Raw genomic sequence first — 23,039 nt, 5'->3', positions numbered from 1 at the left:
TTTACATTGCGAGTGTGATGAAAAACATTGTGTGTAACTCGGGGAGTATGAACATAACTAACTCGAGTCTTTAAATCACTCCGGCAAGCTGTCGCGATTTAACTTACTCTCGTTAGTAATATTCAACTTCCTCCCCTTGTTGCACAATGTACTATTATTTTACTAACATGCTAATAATTGACACAATTTTCCACATAGACTATTCCAAATCCAAATCATTTATTGCTACTACAGTATTGAAACGGAAGTTGGTAAAATTGACGTTTAAATGATGACTTTCAATCAGAGATGTTAAAAAGTTTTAGAATTTGATTTCGTATGATGCTTTAGGTACAGTTATTATTTTCCTCGTGTTGTTGTGTGGAAAAAATGTTCACTCGGTAGCAAAATTTGTTTAACCTAAGAGTCTTGAAAGCCTCGCAACGCTCAAGATTCCACATTATGAGCCACTCTCTACGATAGGTATCAAGATTAGAACGTGCATTAAAACAGCAACTTTGCTTGTAAAACAAATAACCATTATTATATTTCATTTATATTTTAGATGAAACCGTTTTTTTGTCAATATAAAACTGTTTCTTGTTTCATTAACTCACAGTCACATTATTTATGTTTTTCCACGTGTAGAAGATGTATTCTGTACCTATTCTTCGTCTAATATTTAATTCAAGAAACTATTTTCATCCTCAGTCTAAACAGCTCAACAGCTTGAAATGAGTGCAAATAATTAAAAATCCTACCTTGAAATCTAACCTAGAGAATTCAAAATAGGAGTTCTGATACTTCTAATATTTCACTGTCTAAAATATTTATAAGTCTTCTTCTGAAAAATCTTCTAATGGTTTCATTTGTTATAAATAAAATACCCAATTTTACTTTTTCTTTCTTCACCTATTTACACTTTTTACAAAAGCCAAATTTGTGCCTATTGTATACCAAAAGGGTCTAAAAGTGTTTTGGCAAAGTTTTCCCTAAGTTAGTGAGTTAGGGAGGGTGTGAATTTTCATACGACAGAGCATTGACACACATACTACTTCGTAAGGACAGGACATATATAACCGCGGGTCCTACTAGATTTATTTTAGTTTTAGTTTTATTAATTTTAATTTAATTTAGTTAAATTATTATCTTAATATTAGTAATAATCTATGGAGTATTTTCCGGCTATAAAAAAAAATAAAAAAAAATATATGCACTGAAAGAGGTGCCGGTACAGTGGTATTGATTGATACCACTGTACATGAATGCGAGCCAAGCGTGCAGTCGACGCAACCAATCGCGCGAGTGCAGCTCATAAAGCCAATTGCATTGTAGCGTTCCACCAAGGTGCATCATTCTCGTGTGATTGATGATGAATTCAGTGGAAATTACATGAATAGCCCTATCCCTTTTGACCCTTTGAAGTCTTTGCGACTTAGCGCGTGATAATAATAAATGTTTGTGCATAAGTTCGAGTCGCCTTTTGATGTGCCATGCCGTTAGCGTATACTTTAATATAATTGTGTTTCTGGTTTTATTTAGACTACCTATTCTACACTTCTTAGTTTAGTTTAGTTTGTTTATTTCATAATGATAAATTACAGTTTAAATTAATCTGCGTTAATATATAAATTAATTAATTATATAAATTTCCATTATGATCGTGAATTAGAAACTACTTAGATTGTTTATTCTGAATCAAGTTTTTTTCCTTGTACAGTGAATTGTCATAGTATAATTAAATTCCAAGCTTATGAAAGCTTGATGAAAGAGAAGGAATAAAATATTTAAGACGCAACAAGAGGCAATCATTCACCATACAAATACTTTCGACTATTTCCTCCCTAGTTCTCAAAGCTAGTGTACCTACTGGGGTGTCTGGGATATTCGGTAAAAGTGATGGACTACAATTTATTAAGTAACACTTCATTGGAAAAAATTAGAACTGACATACATGACCATTTCATAAGCCTTTTTTGTATTTTTTCCTAATCCGAATCAATAAAACTATTGAGCACCAAGGAGAAATGGAAAATAACCTTATTATTAATCAAGACGTATGCTCAAGCATGTCAAAACAATACAGTCTACCGTATACATCAATTAAATAGCTCATCCAACTGCGTCGGAACAATTTAACCCGCTACACGTCGATAATAGAGTAATCCGATTAGTGAAATTAGTTTCAAGTTTGCCGGCCTGGGTTGTTCTTGGCGCTTAACGAGAATTTTCATCGAATACGCCGTTTTATATCAAAGTGACCTCTTAACCTATTCGTTGTGTTCCATTTACGAAAGCTTTACACTGTGGCGGGAACAACTTTTTCGATTTTAAGATGACACGCCTGTCGTGTCATCCGCACAGAAACGGTTAAAATACAAAGTGTTTAATTTAGTCAATTCCAATTCAATATCCTGTGTGGATGTACAGGGTTTAGGTTCGATAGTTATGTCCTTCGATTAACCAAAAGGTCGATTAACATATTTTGGAAAAAAACATAGGTACAGGGTACGAGAAAAGGGATATTTTTGGACAACTTTTTGGTGCCATAGGATGCCATTCCTATCCAGCGACAAAAGCTTATCTCATCAACAAAAGCTACATCCATTGACAACTAACGCTATTTTTAACCGTCGCCTCATATCTCTCAAGAAGGACGGTTATCAAGTCGTCTGTATGTTTTTTTTTTTTTAATGTTTGTTCCTCGATATCTTCGTCGTTTCTGGACCGATTTTGAAAAATTTTTTTTTGATTGAATGTATATGCATACAGATTGGACCCATTTTTCTCAGAACCCAGTTCTGATGATGGGATCCTAGAGAAATCGAGGGAACTCCTCGAATCTGAAAGGCATCGCATCGAGTCTTCATCGACGTTCCTCTGTTGAGGACATCGGTAGCCTTCCCATCCTTTTCTAGGATTTTTGGCGGTTTCTTCCGCCGCCCACGATAGTGGGCGGGTCTTTTCGGCGCCCTCGTTGATAGCTGTGGTTGCAGCGAACTGCGTCTAGCCCGTCTGACCGGGACAGGCCTGACGCAAGCTCAGTGGGTGGAGCGGGTGCCTTCTAGGCGTGGCTTCTTGGACGGGCCGCCGTTGGTGTTGGTGATGGCCAGTCTGCGGCTAACGGGTAGCCTGTCAGCGGCGTAGTGGGGGCGGCGGGTGCTCCATCTCCGTCGTCCTTGTGGGGTTGCTGGTGTCCGTTAGGCGTGCGTGGGTTGTCGGGGGCGACGAGGTTCCTCGTTCGTCGTCCTGGGCTGTCGGCTCGTAACGGCTGACAGTGGCGGCGGCGGTTCTCCGGCGGGCGCGCGTGTAGCGGCGCGGCTGCCTGCCACCTAGGGCAGCGGCCGGCCGGCGGTCCGGGGCCCGTCGGAGAGATTGCGGTAGGCGCTGAGTCGGCGGGATCCGCGGTGCCCTGTGAGGGTGCCACGGAGCAAGTAGGAGCGTGTCTGGCGCCCTTGCGGGGGTCAGCGCTCGGCTTGCGTGTTCTGCGGGTGCTGGGGGCCGCGCGGGGTGCGGCCTGCTGTCTCGGTTCCGCAGCGGGCACTGCGGCGGACGCGGGGTTGCTGGCTGGCGTAGCGACGTTCGCGGTCGTGGTTTGGCGGGGTGGAGGCCGAGGCCCCCGGGAAGGGGGCCACGGGCCGGTCCGTGGTGTTTTCTTGTGCGATGTATGGCGGTGGGCCGACGCTCAGGAGAACTTCCTCGAGCGTCGGCGGCGGCGCCGGGTCGACTGCAGCGGCGGGCGCGCGGTCGTGGCCTGGCGGGGTGGTGGCCGAGACCCCCAGGATGGGGGCCACTGGCCAGTCCATGGTGTCTTCAGGACCCTCGGTGGGGTCCGGCGCGATGTAAGGCGGAGGGCCGATGCTCAAGAGAATCTCCTCGAGCGTCGGCGGCTTGACTGGGAGGGGCGGTTTGCCCATCTGTCCCAGTAACTTGGCTATCTTGGAGTCCGGGTTTTCCTCCGCGTGGCGGAGGATCATGTGGTCATCAGGCCAGAGGTCCACGTACTCGCACTCGCCGCGGAAATATCCCTTCAACCTAAGGTATGCATCCCTGCCCCTTGTCCCCTGTGAAGGTGAAAAGGGCAAGGACCCAGCTTTACCCGAGCTGTCGGCCAGGATACTAGCACGATCCTGGTGACTGCACGGGGGAGGCCAGTAAGGGACTTCCCGCGGGGGCGAAGTGGTGTCTGGAGTCGGGGCGACGGCGGGCCGCGGCTCTGTGAGGCCGGCGGCGGGTTCGTGGGTTGGTGTGGTTTCGGTGGGTATCTGAAAGGCATACACATGGTGATATTTGTGTTTTTAAAGGAACAGCATGCATTTAGTGGAACTGCTGATGATGGCCAGAATGGAACTCTTCAAATCTGAACGGCACGCTTATAGTGACTTTGGTATTTTTATAAGAACAGCATGCACTTTCGTCCAGAACAGTGACATTTGGTGCAGTGGAATTGCTGATGATGGTCAGAACCGAACTCCTCAAATCTGAACGGCACGCTTATAGTGACTTTGGTATTTTTATAAGAACAGCATGCACTTTCGTCCAGAACAGTGACATTTGGTGCAGTGGAACTGCTGATGATGGCCAGAACCAAACTCCTCAAATCTGAACGGCACGCTTATAGTGACTTTGCCATTTTTATAAGAACAGCATGCGCTTACGTCTAGAACAGTGACATTTGGTACAGTGGAACTGCTGATGATGGTCAGAACCAAACTCCTCAAATCTGAAACGCACGCTTATAGTGACTTTGGTATTTTTATAAGAACAGCATGCACTTACGTCTAGAACAGTGACATTTGGTACAGTGGGACTGCTGATGATGGTCAGAACCAAACTCCTCAAATCTGAACGGCACGCTTATAGTGACTTTGGTATTTTTATAAGAACAGCATGCACTTACGTCCAGAACAGTGACATTTGGTGCAGTGGAACTGCTGATGATAGTCAGAACCGAACTCCTCAAATCTGAACGGCACACTCATAGTGACTTTGGTATTTTTGTAAGAAAAGCATGCATTTAAGTTCAGAACAGTGACATTTATTTAGTTAAAATGTTTGTTAAGCATATTGAGTTTTCAAGTCAAAGTTTGTCAAGCTTCGATTTCTTATAATATAATCGGATTCATGAGGAATTGAGGAAACTCCTCAAACCTTAACGTTATACGTATATTCATTTGTGTAGCCATCTAAGTTTTAAAAAATACTTACACATTTCTACATAATCCAACATTCGCAAGTAGCTTTCACCAGAACCCGAAAGGCGACGGTTTTTTTTTCTTAAAAATTATAAATTACTACTACAATACAATTTTGAAGCTACGACTGAAAGATCGCGTGGTAAGCATTGACAATAGCAATAATCCCCCGGACTCTTGCCAGACGTGTATTATACGTGTAAATATATAGGTACCTAAACTATATTGATTCCTATTATATAGGTATAGTACTCTGAGATAGTACTTATTGACAGTACTTACATATAATTATGTACGTATGTTTTGTTTTGCACTGTAATGTTCCGAGCATATTTATATTTCTCATAATAATAAAAAAAAAAATGGCAATTTCAAATTACGTAGGCCAGACTCGTTTTCGCGTTGAATCTCGGTAGTCGGAGACTCCTGATCTGTCTCAAGTATCTGTCATCGTCCTATTTCTGGGCAAAGGCCTCTCTTTCCCAGACAGGCTACTTAGGAATAATTTTAATACAAATTCGAAAAGGCATGAAAATAAAATCAATGGTTCTTACACGTGTTCTGATTCTTCACACTTCAGCACTTCGTAAAACTTAACCAACATGTTATCAAATGTATTCAGATCACGCCAAGCGCCCTACTTAGCAAAGGATTTCAAAAGAAATGCTAATGTATACTCTTGAGGGTTTCCGAACTTCTTTCTGAAGCAACCGCGCGATTAATATGACTTGGAACTGATAATTTGACGTTTCGGGAGATTTTATAAGAATGCTGGACGTTTAGGATTGAATAAAACGGTTGTAATAAAATACGTCGTTGAAATCAAACGTGAAATAGTTTGAAAGTTGTGGTACTCAAGATAGCAGTTTATGTGACTGTTATATTATGAACTAGCTTTTACCCGCGGCTTCGCCCGTGTAATAAAAGTATTCATTAAGATTTTCATTTGGATCCTTAGGTTTGTCTGTAGGTATATTTATCTGCGATTATTTCGATTGCACATAATACTTTTGCTTGCAATGATTGTAGAAATATTACACATCGACCACAGCGTAGGTAATTCTATATACGCTGGGGAAACCTTTATAAACATCCCACATAGCCCGTATTTCGACACTATGATCGGTGGGTAAAAAGTACTTTTTTCTATTATCCCTTCAAAATTTTTACATTTTGCTTATACTTATCGCAAACGTAATCTTCAAGCAAGCAAACAACGATCGTCTTAGAGCACATTGATTGTAAGAGACCGCCGACCGATTATCCGTATCCCTCTAACGATACCCATATTATCCGTATCCGTATCCGTATCCGTATCCGTATCCGTATCCGTACCCGTATCGCTATCGCTATCGCTATCTCTATCGCTATCCCTATCCCTATCCCTATCCCTATCCCTATCCCTATCCCTATCCCTATCCCAATCCCTATCCCTATCCCTATCCCTATCCCTATGCCTATCCCTATCCCTATCCCTATCCCTATCCCAATCCCAATCCCTATCCCTATCCCTATCCCTATCCGTTATCAAGATGTTCAATGATTTCTTATCAAGTGCTAAAATATAAAGTTTCATGGTTTTATCTTTTAAAATTAAGAAATCCCATACAAATTTTCAACCTCTTTTTCAACCCCTTCATCCCTTTTTTTCGAAATAAAAAGTAGCCTATGTTCTGTCTCAGGGTCTAAAGATTGTCCGTTCCAAATTTCATCAAAATCGGTTGCGTGGTTTAAGCGGGAAAGCGTAACAGACAGACAGACAGACAGACAGACAGAGTTACTTTCGCATTTATAATATTACTAGCTTTTACCCGCGGCTTCGCCCGCGTAATAAAAGTATTCATTAAGATTTTCATTTGGATCCTTAGGTTTCTCTGTAGGTATATTTATCTGCGATTATTTCGATTGCACATAATACTTTTGCTTGCAATGATTGTAGAAATATTACACATCGACCACAGCGTAGGTAATTCTATATACGCTGGGGAAACCTTTATAAACATCCAACATAGCCCGTATTTCGACACTATGATCGGTGGGTAAAAAGTACTTTTTAGGGTTCCGTACCTCAAAGAGGAAAAACGGAACCCTTATAGGATCACTCGCGTGTCTGTCTGTCCCTCTGTCACAGCCGATTTCTCCGAAACTACTGGACCGATTTACTTGAAATTTGGCACACGTATGTAAACCTGTGGCCCAAAGACGGACATGCAATATAATCAAATGAAATTAAACGAAATTGAATCATAAGGGGCACTTTTGGGGGGTAAAATTGAAAATTAAAAATCAAAGTTATTAGAACTATATTGTGATACATATCAAATGAAAGAGCATTTTATAAGCATTTCAAATATATTTTTTTTATAGTTTTTATTTTGGTAATTTAGAAGTTATTTAAGAAAAATTACCATTCCCCCCCCCTTATCTCCGAAACTACTTAGCGTAAAATTTTCAAAAAAATACACGAGATAGCCCTCTACCTGTAGATTACAGGAAAACCTATTAGAAATCTACAGTCAAGCGTAAGTCGGACTTAAGAGAAAAAAACTCAAATTGAGATTTTCACTCACTGCCGCTGCAAGTACTTACTAAATGTTTTGAAATTTTGTGAGCGCCATGGACAGGTAGAAAGAAATTCATTTCTGTTTAGAAATTGTTAAAATTTTTAACATTTGCCAAAATGACTTAAGTTCCTACTAAAAAAGAGGCGCTTAAGACTGTTTAGAACTGCACTGACCATAATATTGCCCTAATAGGTCCAAAAAATGGTGTATATATACGAAAACAAAAAAATTGTGCCACCGACAACCAAAATCTGAAGTCTATTTGCTCTATCTCTTATAGTTTCCAAAATATACGTAAAATCATTAAAGTACAAATCTAGTGTACGTTGCTATCACATGTCGTCAGGCGCTCATGACCTTTTTGTATGGAAATGTCGAAATCCGACTCGCACTTTACCGATTTTCATAGAAAGTTGTGTTTTATTATAGTTTTGAAGGAGGTTTCTTGTTTTTAACCACCAACGCAAAAACGACGGAGTGTTATAATAATAATAGGTTTGACGCTTGACATGTCTGTCTGGCATCATAGCTCCCGAACGAATCAATCGATTTTGATTTAGTTTTTAATGTTTAAGGTGAATTCGTCGAGATTTTTTTTTGTACCACGTAGGTGGCAAACATGCATACGGTCCGCCTGATGGAAAGCGGTCACTGTTACATATGGACGCCTGCCACTCAAGGAGTGGCACATGTGCGTTGCCGAGTCGACTCATTAGAAACTTGTACAAACCTGTACTTAGAAGGGGCCTGGGTGCCGACGACTCAAAGGACCGAAGGAAGGAGGAGGAAGGAAGGAGGAAGGAGGAAGGATCTATTGTCCTAATTACTTCCGTAGGTCCTCCAGTTGCGATACAGGCTGCCAACATTTTAATTACACTTTGTGCATTTTAATCTTTCGGGTCGCATGACCACGCCGTTGATAGTTCATAATTAATGGGAAAATACTTGAACAGGCATCCACGACTACTTTCCTAGGTTTAAAGATTGATCAGGGCTTAAACTGGGACCAGCAAGTAGATAAACCGTGTGGTAGTCGGGGCAGTGCATGCTTTGCCTTAGGTCGAGTTGCAAAGTCTGTGGCTCCAGAAGCAGCCCGGACATGCTATTTCGCCACTGTCCATTCATTAATACAGTACGTTGCGGAGGTCTGGTCTGGGGATGTTGTCCTGAATGGGAGAGGGTCTTTCGCTTTCAGAAACGAGCTGTCAGGATCGTTGCTCAGGTACCTGTAGACAGTAGACACTCCGGACAGACACAAGAACTCTTTAAAAAATAAGAATCCTTAAGCTAGGAACACACTACGCGGACGTCCGTCGTAAATCGACCGCGGACGGGGATCTGGACAATGAATATACACTTAACCGTGCAAACTATCGGTCGACGGACGTGGACGTGGCCTTGAGCGCATGGACGTCCGTTCGAAATCTGGCTCGCTGGATGTTTTGTTCCGTGCACACTGTTCGGTCGCGGTCGCGGTCGATTTACGACGGACGTCCGCGTAGTATGTTCCTAGCTTTACACTCATTACACTGCCTGCAATAGTTATCATGCAGGTAGCCATTTATGTAAGAGAGAACTTGGCAGCATACAAAACCAGGGGCGGCTCACTTCGCGATTCTATCGCCGCGCTACAACTACATGTCAGCGGCCGCGAGTTCGCGGCCCATTCATTGGCGACGACCTTCGCGCGGCGCAATAATAGTTATTTGTATAATAGTTATTTGAAGAATCATGAACTTGCGAGTTATTTATAGAATCCTGAACTTGCGAGTTTTTTAACACACGAGAAGTAAAATACATTTGCACCCGAGTGTAACACAAAACTTTTCCCCTCACTGTAGCGAGGAAACTACAACGCAAGAAATGCGTTTATCACTGCTTCCAGTAGTTCCACAGGTGGTAAATGATCTTTATTACTAGATTCACCTACTTTTATCAATTTTAAAGCAGTTCATTTGAATTTATTCAAGGTCGAATTACTTTACCCACTCACTAGTGGGTAAAATGCGTTTTTACCCGTTGGTATTGAAGGACAAAACACGTGTTTCCGAGCTAGTGAGGGGAAAAATTCAATGTTGGCTGCTCGCGTGCGGTCCGTTTGTTAATGTAGGTAAGAATTTAGAATGGCGTCATTTTGTGAACATCAAAGGAGCCTTCCGTACTTGTACTATTATACATAATATATTCTGTGACAAAACTAATAACATGTGTTCCAAGTACAACATTCGAAATGCCGGAAAGTTAGTAGGTATCGACCGTAAATTGGCGAAATCCAATTTACGGTCAAATTAACACATGTGATGGATCCTGCCGTCTATAATAAATTGCCGCAATATGTGGTTGAAGCGCCTAGTGTGTCGAACTTTAAGTACCTATCGCTTAAAAAATTGGCTGGTCGAGCACCCGTTCTACACTAATGACAATTTTTTTATTACCTAATTAGAAAAATATTTTTGTGCATTTTTTATGTGAATATTGCCTAACTTTTTGTAATTTCAATCTTCTGTCTATTTATTCTCTAAGTATTATTGCTGTATAAATATTATTTTTTTTAATCAAATCTTGACGTGTAAAATGGCGTTACAAAATATGAATAAATGAATATGAGTATAAGTAGTATGATTATTTTAACCATTGAAAGTTTGTACGGAACCCTCGGTGGGCGAGTCCAACTCGCACTTGGCCGGTTTTTCTATTATCCCTTAAATTTTTTTACATTTTGCTTATACTTATCGCAAACGTAATCTTCAAGCAAGCAAACAACGATCGTCTTAGAGCACATTGATTGTAAGAGACGGCCGACCGATTATCCGTATCCCTCTAACGATACCCATATTATCCGTATCCGTATCCGTATCCGTATCCGTATCCGTATCCGTATCGCTATCGCTATCGCTATCGCTATCGCTATCGCTATCTCTATCGCTATCCCTATCCCTAATCCCTATCCCTATCCCTATCCCTATCCCAATCCCTATCCCTATCCCAATCCCTATCCCTATCCGTTATCAAGATGTTCAATGATTTCTTATCAAGTGCTAAAATATAAAGTTTCATGGTTTTATCTTTTAAAATTAAGAAATCCCATACAAACTTTCAACCTCTTTTTCAACCCCTTCATCCCTTTTTTTCGAAATAAAAAGTAGCCTATGTTCTGTCTCAGGGTCTAAAGATTGTCTGTTCCAAATTTCATCAAAATCGGTTGCGTGGTTTAAGCGGGAAAGCGTAACAGACAGACAGACAGACAGACAGACAGAGTTACTTTCGCATTTATAATATTAGTATGGATAGTATGGATAGTAAGGATTATAGTATATATAGTATAAAGTATATAGTATATATAGTATATAGTATATATAGTATATAGTATATTATAGTATATTATAGTATACAACGTGTTTCCGGTATCACTCAAAACCTCAGACACCCCAACAGATTTTTATTTTTTAAACTCATCTAGAGTATTCATCTCTTAATGTGATGGTTACTTTTTTTTTAAATTGAATTTATAGATTTCTGTACAGCTCTACTTGACTTTTAGCTCTACACTCAATAAAATAATTGCTAACTACCATCATAAACCATAAAACTATTTAGTTGTGTACGTTACTGCAACGACATAAGGTTTACCAATAGACAGCTAAGATGTCATTGTAAAACACTTTAAAGCTTTGTCACAGTAAACTTCAAATTGGACAGGTAATCGCAGTAAGCAAATTTAAACCCAATATTCAGAATGACAAGGTTGTAATTAGGTACGAGTTCAATTTGTTATGACTTATGATAAACATTAAGATTAAACTGACAAACAACGTCAAACTCGTAGCGGAAAAAATAATCGCCCAAGTAACCAGCCAGTAGGTACCCCTAAATACTGAAAAAGGTAAACAACCTCTAGCAATGCGATATACACAATGTTGTATTACGAATACAATAGAATAGGCACGTAAAAAATAACTAATCATACTAATTTAAATAAAAATATTACCCTCATCAATATATAGCTCAATCGATTCTACTCTCGATTCTGAACAAACGGTTTTCAGGTTTTTAGTGTTAAGTGAAACACGGTGTATATAGTATATAGTATGGATGACATTAAGACACGAGTGTAAGCGCTAGTAGCCTAGCGGTATGTACCGTGCGACTTTCGTTCCGAAGGTCGCGGGTTCGAACCCCGGCTCGCACCAATGAGTTTTGCGGAATTTATGTGCGAAATGTCAATGTCATTGGTATTTGCCAGTCGCTTTTCGGTGAAGGAAAACATCGTGAGGAAACCGGACTAATTCCAATAAGGTCTAGTTTACCCTTCGGGTTGGAAGGTCAGATGGCAGTCGCTTTCGTAAAAACTAGTGCCTATGCCAAATCTTGGGATTAGTTGTCAAAGCGGACCCCAGGCTCCCATGAACCGTGGCAAATGCCGGGATAACGCAAGAAAGAGGATTAACCCTTAAATGCATGATTTTTTTTTAACGAGATATTAATATATATGATAGACAATGGTTTTCTGACTCTGGGAAAAATAATAAAAAAAATATTTAAGATCGATTTTTATACTAAATCAGTGTTAGAAGTTAAATAGGCCAAATCTTATTTATATAAATATATCGTGATTGGTAAGTTTTATTTAAAAAAAATTACTACTATTAAAAAGATACCTACACTATTTGTGGAACCTCTATGATAAAATGTTTAAACATAAACTAATTACTAACTCCGAAAAAATCAGCCTAAATCACATACTAAAAATCGCCATTGTCCTGTTTTTTCACACTTTTCCGCCATTTCATCTTAATCCTTATATAATAAATAGTAAATCATTATATTATTTAATTTATTTAATCGTTTATTAAATAATAATAAATAATGAATAATAATTAAGCAATAAATGTGATTTTGGATAGCTACATATCGAGCCACGGGCCATCAAATATATGATGCATATATACATCACCATGCATTTAAGGGTTAAGACACGAGTGTAAGTTAATAAAACGGTTTAAAAGCGAGTTTCATTAAAAAACCTTTTACGTAAGGGTTTTGAATGTAGGTTGGTACACTGCTTTATCTATTTAATAGTCAAGAACACTGTCAAGAATGTGTTTTGTAATGTCAATGTTTGAAAAAAGGGTCACATTTGACACTGACATCTCCAATTCACATCGTATCTAGAGCCAATTTTTTGCCTATTATAAAGTTCAAATAAGGCCGTAAATAAACATTAAATAAATGTCATATACAAAGAAAAAGTGACCAAGGCCTCCAAGTGTTCCGAGCTGGAATCGAACCAGCGTACTCCGTTAATCGGACGGATGCCTGTAAAACCACTCGGCCATCGGATCACGAAAGCAAGGGTCGAAATTTCCAAGTATATGACACAATTACCGAAGGCTTGGCGCCCCCCCGCCATCTCTGAGGTAGAACCGAAACTAGTTCGACCTCCTAACTGAATCAACACATGTGATTACGAGCTAGCGAAGAGAGATGGCGCTGCCGTGCAAATCTATAATATAATATATAATAGTATAATAGTAGTAGTGTTGCTACTTAAAAAATACAAATTAAAATATTTTCAAATGAGAATAATTTAATTTGTTCTAAGATAAGGCCGTAAATGTTTGTAAAACTCCCTGTTCACTGTGTAGTACTACAATAAATAATGCAGTATTCTGAATTTTGCTATCCAACAGAAACTGCAACAACTAATTTTCACCGAGTAAACAAAACAAGCTTAGAAAAAACACAGTTTGTTCAGCATTCACGTCGGTTGCATTAAAACAACTGGCATTTAAAACAAATTTAGCTTTAAACTCGTAACTATTTTATATTGACCTGAGACCCTGTAGCTGTATTAAATGATTGTAGTTCTAAATACTGGTTCAGCCAAAGTTCTTCTTTTATTCTGTTAGTATTATGAATAACAACATTTCTGGCGTGTTGTTCCAACCACTTACAGGGGCAAGGAGCGGTTGAAGGTTAGGAAGCTTACTGCCATGGAGGTTGAAGGAGTTGAAGAGGAGTTGAAGGAGGCTTGAGTACTACCGTTGATACTCCATGGCAACCGGTACGCAACTAACTCTGTCGCACCAATAAATAAGAGTGATAGAGATAGAGATAAAGGTAGGCTACTTTACTACGATAGCTACTAATACGGAGCGTACTACCGTACTACCTTATCTATTTGTCTTCACGGCTATAGGCAGACCAGGCGCGCGGATCCATGCAACTTGTGGAATTTCAAATACTTATTCACATACTTGGCCTCTCGTACAAGAATGCAACTTACTCTGCCTGGTCTAAAGTCATTTTACTCGCTAAGAATGTTTCGATCACGCGGTCCAGCAGTGGAAGGATTTCGATCCAAAATACAAAGGACTATAGTATACTAGCCGCAAAACTAAGAGGCGACTGGTGTTATAATGCTATCCCTCTCTTTTTCACTGGGTCTTCATTGGCTTGAAAGATATGAATTCAGTCGCCACATAGTTTTGCGGCTAGTATAGTCTTTTCAAAGTGAGTTACAAAGGATTTTGAGGTCAACTTATACTAGTCAAATCACATCTTAATATTACAATCATTTGGAATACAGCCCAGCATAATAAAACGAAGGTAAAGTTTGGCGTAAACACATCTAAAATTAACGGCATAAAAACCTTACGTGACGTGACAAGTCGTATTTGCGGATCATAGTTTTATTATTTTTACAAAGGCAGCTTTATCACTATAAGAAGAAGAATACTTATTATTATACACACTGTGATTGCTTATTTTTGTTACAATTTGCTGACGGTTCAAGTAACAATGGCACTCCATTTTAATCATTTGTGCAACTAAAATTATACAATCGTACGTATATAAACTGTGTTCCCAAAGGGGGTAGACAGAAAACGAAATAGGAATACACCTTTCGCCTGCACCGCGATTGAACTTAATATCCTATAGTTGTGCTATAGTCGACTTCTACGACATCCAAGGGAGGAAAGGGGTGGTGAAATTTTGGAAGGCGGAATAACTTACTTTGTTCTTACTTTGTTCTCTCCTTACGCGAGTGTCGTCATTGGTGTTAGTTTATTTTATAGAGATCCCTTTGGTTTTCTTTCGTTAGAAACTTTGAATTATATTCTTTGAATTAAATTATGTGTGTCACTTTTTATTTCACTTTTCACTGGTCTATATTCGGGGTGTTATAAGTTTCACGTGTCTGTCTGTTTGTCTGTCTGTCTGTGTGTGTCTGTCTGTTGCATCGTAGCTCCCAAACGGATGAACCGATTTAGATTTAGTTTTATTTTGTCTGAAAGCTGAGTTAGTCGGGAGTGTTCTTAGCCATGTTTCATGAAAACCGGTCTACTATGTCGCGGTCGGGGGTTTTTTCAAAATTTTAATTTTGTGGTTAGGTTATACCAGAGTTTTTAATTCAAGCGCAACCACTTGTTTTATACACTGAAGAAAATCTAAAGTACCTTATATTATTTTAACAGTAACTCAAAAATGTTTTTCTAAAGAGAATAATTATTTAAACTAACTTTAATTAGATGTTTTGACTATCCGTTTAAGTTATTTCTGCTCCTGAGTTTACCTAAAACGAAGTACTTACGCTGTCTAAAATGCTGGATTTTCACGTCCGCGGCCCGTTATTCTGAACCCTACACGAATCTAACTCAAATACACGAAAACCAATTTATTTTTATTTGACCTGCAACTGACGCCAAAATAAATCAAACAGTTAAATTACCTATCTACAGTGAATGATTTTTTTTTTGATTTTTTTAATTAACAGATTCGTTGCGTGTTCCATTTTCGAAATATTTACGCTGCGGCTTCCAACAACTTGTCAATTTTAAAATGACACGCCTCGCGTGTCATACACCACACGCAAAAAACATTGATGACACGCCCCTCGTGTCATCCGCACAGAAACGGTTAATTCGGATTATTAACAGTAGGTAAAATGAGCCTAATCTACCTAGAAAACACATGTAAGTAAGAATTCCTTTATTTCTACCATGCAGGGCCGATTTTTGAATCTCCTCCATTCGTTTTCGTGAATTTGTTCAATAATATCTCTACTACCAGCGATTTAAATTCTACTAACAGAATCGAAAACGAGTGGTCATTACCACTAGTTTTCAAAATAACTAGCCGTAATTTTTCAAAAATAGCATTACGTCGTTTTTCACAAGACTTTCGAACGGCGAATTCGTGCGTACGAAATTCATTGCTGGAAAGTCACGATGTCTGTTGATAAGTGCGAAACGAGCGAACTTCAGTCGTATTATCTTTCGACTCACCCGTAAAATTGGAATGACACCACTTCTTGGATGTTCGTAGTTGTAGTGTAATCATTATTTATTACTTAAGTACGTCATAATGGAATCTCGCTAGCATGCAGGCTGCTCTTTAATGCTCAAGTTTGTATATAATTAATGGAATATGCAGCGAAAAGAGGATTTACGAGAACACTAATTTATTTAGGATAGAGTGGAGATTCATTTTGGATTAGGTTGACTATGAAGAACTCTTCATCGTCATTTTGGTATAAGTATCCCAAATCCCTATTCTCAATGCGGGTGTTATACCTACTAGATATTAGCCGTATTACGTTTACTCAAGGACTTTATAATAATTGTTGAGCCATTTAGATGTCACAATCATTTTGTAATTTCATATTAAATTTAAGGCTGATGTGACTTTGTGACATGACTCATGACTCTCATGAGCTAGAAGTGGATCAACAATTAAAGTAGGTATTGATTGTATCTATTAATCTACTTGCTTTTGTTTTTTACGATTATTTTGATTAAGTTCGTGATTTTTGGAATGACACCACTTCGTAAGAATAACGAGGTAATTTCATTGATATGTACCTACTTAAATTTTAGAAACTGATTCTCAATCTGCTGATAGAACTCTATTATTACCAGATTCTAGCGAATTTATATCTTTAAACAAATTTGACAATTTGGTATAATTAAGACTGCTACTGAAAAAGATTTTAAAAACATAGGTAGGTAGGACTTACCTACACAAAAATCTTTGTATGAAGTGGTTATTTACGTTACACACATCACATTAGGTAAGTCAGCATAATAGCGCTTAAGTATTTTCTACGAACTTACACGACAGTAAAATAAGTAATTATTTAGCAATCATACTTTCTCAGGATTAATTTTTCAATCGCACATTTCAACATAACGAATAGAAAGGAAAACGGCCATTTTTATTGGCAAACGCATTCCACAAACGAAACATTTGAAACAATGCTGACAGAACTCGTCTCCGTACGTGTATGTACGCCACTATTATTCCATTTTCAGAAACTAGGGCTTTCATTGAAGGCCTCTTTATATGTGACGACTACGTGATTACTTACAATGAATAATATATTTTTCAGTACAGATGGTGTTTTTTTTACGTACCAGTGCGAGAAGTGGGTCATTATATGCCAGGTCGAAACTTCGGAGTGCTGTCTGTACTGAAAAACGTCGTACGATACACGTGCGAAAAGGAAATTTGTATGCAAGGGGGTCTACTTTTCTCTGCAGTTGACTGTACCTGAATTTAGACTACAAGTAAATATGTACATATTGTAGATATAACTTATTATATGGATGTAGATAATAGTACATTACGATACAAGTGCGTAAAAAAGGAAGTTCGAAACGAGTGGCGATAAATTAAAACATGACCAAAGGGAGTGTTTAAATCGACACGAGTTACGAATTTCCTTTTCGTACGAGTATCGTTTTAGTACAGATGGCCATCCGAAGTTTCGACCTGGCATATAATGAACCACTTCTCGCACTAGTGCGTAAAAAAACACCATCTGTACCGAAAAGATATGTATGCAACTGTACATAATTAGGCATTAAACACTCGTGGTATCTTAAATATTATCGCTCGCCCTTCGGCTCGTTTCATAAAACAACACTAGTGGTTTAATTTATCTCATTATGCACCAGTGATATATACAACTATAAACTCAGACTCGTTTTAATATCCTTCATTATTTAGTCACATCCCACGAACTGAAAGTACTAGCTATTAATACCCACCTACCTACTGGCAACTACATACTAGTACATTCTTACATATTTTTAGGTGCTTTTTTAAAAGAAAACAATACAGTACACGAATATATTTCATCCCTGTGCCTTCAGTAGACCTAGCACATGATTGCCGCGAGAGTATGTCGCCGCGAGATAAATCACATGTCTTCTTCTAACTGTATCAATGACATAAGGACGGATAGTCTATCTCGCGGCGACATACTCTCGCGGCAATCCTGTGCTAACCCTGCAGGGCAGACACCGCTCTTCGCCTGAACAAGGCAGCAGGATGAGTTTTCAAATAACTCCCGATCGATGGAATAGCGATTAGGGAAGTACAATGAACATTGGAGAGAAACAGTACAATGGAACATTAAAAAAGGGGCTTTAGATATATTTTTCAATTCATTTCTATTTAAATTCTTGCGCAGGGAAATTATTGAACGGATGAATACTATTGTTGTATGTAAGGTACCTACTATTGTGTGTAAGGTACAGCGGGGCAAATCCCGACTGGGGGTTAATTGTAACAGATCCATTTTTCCATTATGACACTATCAAGTTGAGTTCCACATGTATCCACTGAAGGTACCTACTATTTAATTGTATGTAAGGTACAGCTGGGCAAATCCCGACTGGGGGTTAATTGTAACAGATCCATTTTTTCCATTATGTCACTATCAAGTTGAGTTCCACATGGATCCACTGAACACGCGTACCATATATATAACCATTGGACACTCTAATTAATAATGCAAATATTGTAAAACATGGAAAAAAATGGACCAGTTGTATTTCCCCAGTCGAAATAGTCCCGCTGTACCTTATCTTATCTTTATCTGATCTTAAATCTGCGGGGGCCCTTCCGGATACACTTCGACCCATCGGGATCTTTTGTGCAATTACCCCCTACGATCCTAAGATCCTTCAGCTATTCAGGAGCTTCTCGACCATCTCCACGTATCGGATAATGAGGCTCATGGGTAGCTCTGTGAAGTCCTTTGGTACCAGGTAGCCTGCTCCAAAGTTCTTCATTATTTGTCTGGCGAGGGCGTGACATTCACACATTAGATGTCTGACGGTTTCTTCCTCTTCGCCACACATGCGACAATCAGTGTTGTCCGCGTGTCCCATCTTGGCCAAGATTCCTTTGACCCCGTAATGGCCTGTGAACACCCCCACCCGCTGTACCTTACTATGCAGTGTGTAGAGGGTAAATTTACTCTTTAAGGTACCTAAACGAAAACACCCAATCCATGCGTTTGTATTATCTATTACTTTTGGACTGCTGAACAGCCTTTCAAAGAATTTTCATAAAAGCCGTATATCGTTTCGAAGTCGTACGGTACAAAACGGACGCCTTAAACAGCACACAATTAAGCGGCCGGCTAACTGCTAACTATACGGAGAACCATTCCCTTCACCACAACGGAACTTGTGAGTTTAGACAGCAGGATTATACGGGAGCGGCTAATAGTGCTTCAAAGTTATGAGAAAGGGGATGCCGACGGATCTTAGGTACCGTGTCGAATAGAATAAGCCAGATTAGGTTTATTAATCTACGAAAGCCGGTGTAAATAATATGTTTTGTAATAAACAAATAAATATAACGTTGCTGTGTTGCGGCCTCTACGTTGCTGTGTATACTTACTGTCATCATTCTCCTTGCGTTTTCCCGGCATTCGCCACGGCTCATGAGAGCCTGGGGTCCGCTTTGACAATTACTGTATTGTTTCTAGGTATATTGAGGTGTATAAGTATGTTAAATAGACTTTTATAAGTTTTATATTCTTAAATCTCTTCCGAAATTTGCCCAACCTTGATACCTAGTTGCATTTTCTTTTGTATTGAGAACGAGTAGGGCTATGCAGAACATTCTTAAATGTGTAAATACAGTAGGTACTTATGTGCGGAGATGAGACACTGGAGTGGCGTTATTGTAGCTTGAGGGAGGGTATGGTAAATAAAGCATGACGAGCTTATGCTGGACCAACTCAAGCAAAAGCGTCTCCGTAGAGCTGCTGGACCACCTCAGGAGTCAAGGCACATTTGTGATCGATGCGGCAGAAAATGCCGATCCGCAATTGGCTTGTACAGCCATCATAACTGATGTGGGATGTAGACTATCTACCTCTTACTTAGTCGCTGCAAGTGCTGCAACTATCATCTGGAAAGATGCTGTGGCCAATGATGACTTTATAGACATATGCGAGTTCGCGCTCCATCTAAATGCAACACACAGTTTGGAGTGCATCACGAGTGGAGCAGTACTGGTAAACATTGGTAACCATTCAGTAAATGAAATCATCAAGAAATATCTTGATACATTTATTTGTTATTTAAGTTTTACCTTAATAAAACAACATTTCATATTTAGCTTTTCCAAAAAGAGTTTTTTTTTGTACATGCATTATAAAATTTATAAACAATAATCATTCATCAGCAATAAAATTACATGATGAAGAACAGTTATCCGATAAATTCAGACCTCTGTGCCATGTTATACTTATGCAAGCAATTATCTCAGACTGTAAACAACAACACATCATCATCCTCCTTGCGTTATCCCGGCATTTGCCACGGCTCACGGGAGCCTGGGGTCCGCTTTGACAACTAATCCCAAGATTTGGCGTAGGCACTAGTTTTAGGAAAGCGACTGCCATCGACCTTCCAACCCGAAGGGTAACTAGACCTTATTGGAATTAAGAGTTTTGAATGATTCACGGTTATTTTCATTAGACTTATATTGACCGGCTTAGATTAATAACACCAGATAGTGTGTCCGAACTTCCTAGTGCAGCCATGTCAAGTGTGAATTTTTTTCGCACTTGTGTGATTGTATCCGAACGGCCCTCGCAGTACTCAATTTCAAGTCGTTCTAAAAACTCTTTGTATGTATATTTAAAGAAATACATTTTAAAATGAAAAAAAAAAATTCCTAAGTTTTCTCAAAGACACAAATTTTGTTGTTTTATCGAAATTTTAATACTAGCTAAGTATTACAGCATAATATTTCTTCATTTTAGATTTCTGACTAATCTGCTTCTGTCTGTGCAACGTACGAATGTCATGGTACTCGTATTTCAGTCAGTCTCAGTACAAGAAGTACTGAAATTGACTGAACTAGCATGAGAAATACGAACGTTTCCGGAAAAATACGAAGGAAAAGCTTTTCGCACTACTACAACTTTCGATATATGCCTGTACGTGGGAGCTAGAAAAGAATAATTCTTTCTCGCTCCCACTTACAAGATAGTAATTGGATGACTTTGGTGCGGCAGGGTCCTCGTACGGTCACGGTCATGTGTTAGCACTATAATAACACTCCCAATTTAATTGTAGATGTTAAAAACAAATCAATAGCATAAGTAGAACAGTTCTTAAGATATTTAGAAATGTGACAGACAGACAGACGGACAGAGTCGCATCAAAAGGGTTCCTGCTGTACCCGGTTACTTCAGATCATCTTCAGATGCTTAATAGGTAACCAAACAGAAATTTATTTGTATAGGCATTCAATATGTTTATTTTTAAAATAAATTCATTTCAACCATTACTTACAACATTTCCATGGAGCACACACTAAAAATTATTAAGTATAGACCGTCAACCAAACCTTGTCACTAGAAAAAGGCGGCAAATTTGAAAAATCGCGGGCTGGCAACACTAGTTTTGAAAATCGGTGGAAATTCGCGTGTCATTTGTATCTTATCTGTGGAAATCTCCACCCTACCAAAAAGAGAAATAACTAGCACATATCTGTCCCTTTTTAATACATTATCTAATTCGTAAGGAAGGAACGAGCCCCTTGAAAAAAAAATATCTGTGGCTGTTCGACGTACATTGCTGGTTTTTGTTCGTTTCATAGGGATACCATAGAATAGAATAGAATAAAAAAAATTGTAAAAATCCCAACTTCGAGCGAAATCATTTTTCTCTGGCAACATTTTTTATATGCATGTGTGCGTGGGGTGAGCGTAAAACAGGCGCGTTCCACGCACACATCGATCGGGTTTTGGCTTCATTGTTGGCCGATGAGTTGTATGGAAACTAGTATTCTATATGTAATATTTCTATGTTGACCGGGATATAACTAGACCGTGATTACCTTTTTGATTTTTGTCGAGCTCCCGATATTTCGACGCAGTTGCATGCATCATGATCACGGAACACTGACGAAGGCGGGTGGATGTTAAAGTTGTATAGATAGACAGCGCGCGATCTACCCTCCTTCGCTTATTGGAATTAGTCCGGTTTCCTCACGATGTTTTCCTTCACCGAAAAGCGACTGGCAAATATCAAATGACATTTCGCACATACGTGAAAAACTCATTGGTGCGAGCCGGGGTTCGAACCCGCGACCTCCAGAAGGAAAGTCGCACGCACTTACCGCTAGGCTACAAGCGCTTAAACAACAACACATCACACACAACAAATTATTAACTTACAAATTTTAAAATACCCTTACGTTTACTTAATAGCACTAAGTCAGCATAATTACAAAGAAGAATATAAACTTACAATCGTCGCGCCACGCCAGTTCGCGCCACTTAGCTCTGCCGCCATTTTACATTTTTTTTATATAATGGGTTGCCATATTAAAATATTGTAAATAGCTATCACTATCGACAATTTAAATCGTGTCTCAAACAGCGCACGTCGAAAAATGACGGCTGATGACATGACCGTTCATTTCATTCGTTCAAATAGTTCACCAAAGTCCAAACCAAACGTCAAATCATTCGATACGGTGAAAAGAAGAGAAGCTTGACTGATAAAATCGTTTTTATTTAGTTTTGCACTGTTATTTCACACTTTTCGGTGGTTCCATCTACAAATGATGTATAAAAGTGTACTGTAGTTTACCTCACCATGTGTGACAGCGACGATCCCAATGACCAGGACCGCGGTGGCGTCGATTTGACCGGGTTTCTGTTTGGCAACATAGACGAGTCTGGTCAGCTGGAAGACGATGGATTGCTTGATGGAGACTCTAAGCGGATGCTGTCCTCACTCAGTCGGCTGGGGCTGGGCTCTATGCTGTCTGAAGTGCTGGAAAATGAAGAGAAAGTGAAAGAGGAAGAGGAAAAAGGTTTGTCATGTCTTAATGTTACTAACTTAACTAACTTTTTATTTGATATTTTAGAGCATAAATCTTAAACAGAAATGTGTATCCTCCAGTGACCCTTAAGTAGTGATATTGTGTTTGGTTTGTAACCCTTAGTTTCAAATGATTTATGTACCTATTGTCAGTA

The 23,039-nt window shown here is 39.2% G+C and overlaps 1 protein-coding gene across 1 annotated transcript in view; it reads left to right on the top strand.

The window, feature by feature from the left end:
* Nucleotides 1-22,525: 22,525 nt before the first annotated feature.
* LOC125233095 (transcription initiation factor TFIID subunit 1) overlaps nt 22,526-23,039 on the top strand; it is a 47,489-nt gene continuing 46,975 nt past the window's right edge. Inside the window, 1 exon segment of the mRNA XM_048138958.1 lies at nt 22,526-22,876. Coding sequence (XP_047994915.1) covers nt 22,657-22,876 — 220 coding nt within the window. The 5' untranslated portion in view covers nt 22,526-22,656.

The sequence above is a fragment of the Leguminivora glycinivorella genome, chromosome 14, assembly GCF_023078275.1.
Source record: "Leguminivora glycinivorella isolate SPB_JAAS2020 chromosome 14, LegGlyc_1.1, whole genome shotgun sequence".
NCBI classification, from domain to species: Eukaryota; Metazoa; Arthropoda; class Insecta; order Lepidoptera; family Tortricidae; genus Leguminivora; species Leguminivora glycinivorella.
Note: the sequence above shows the minus strand (reverse complement) of the source record. Positions and strands in the feature narration are given on the sequence as shown.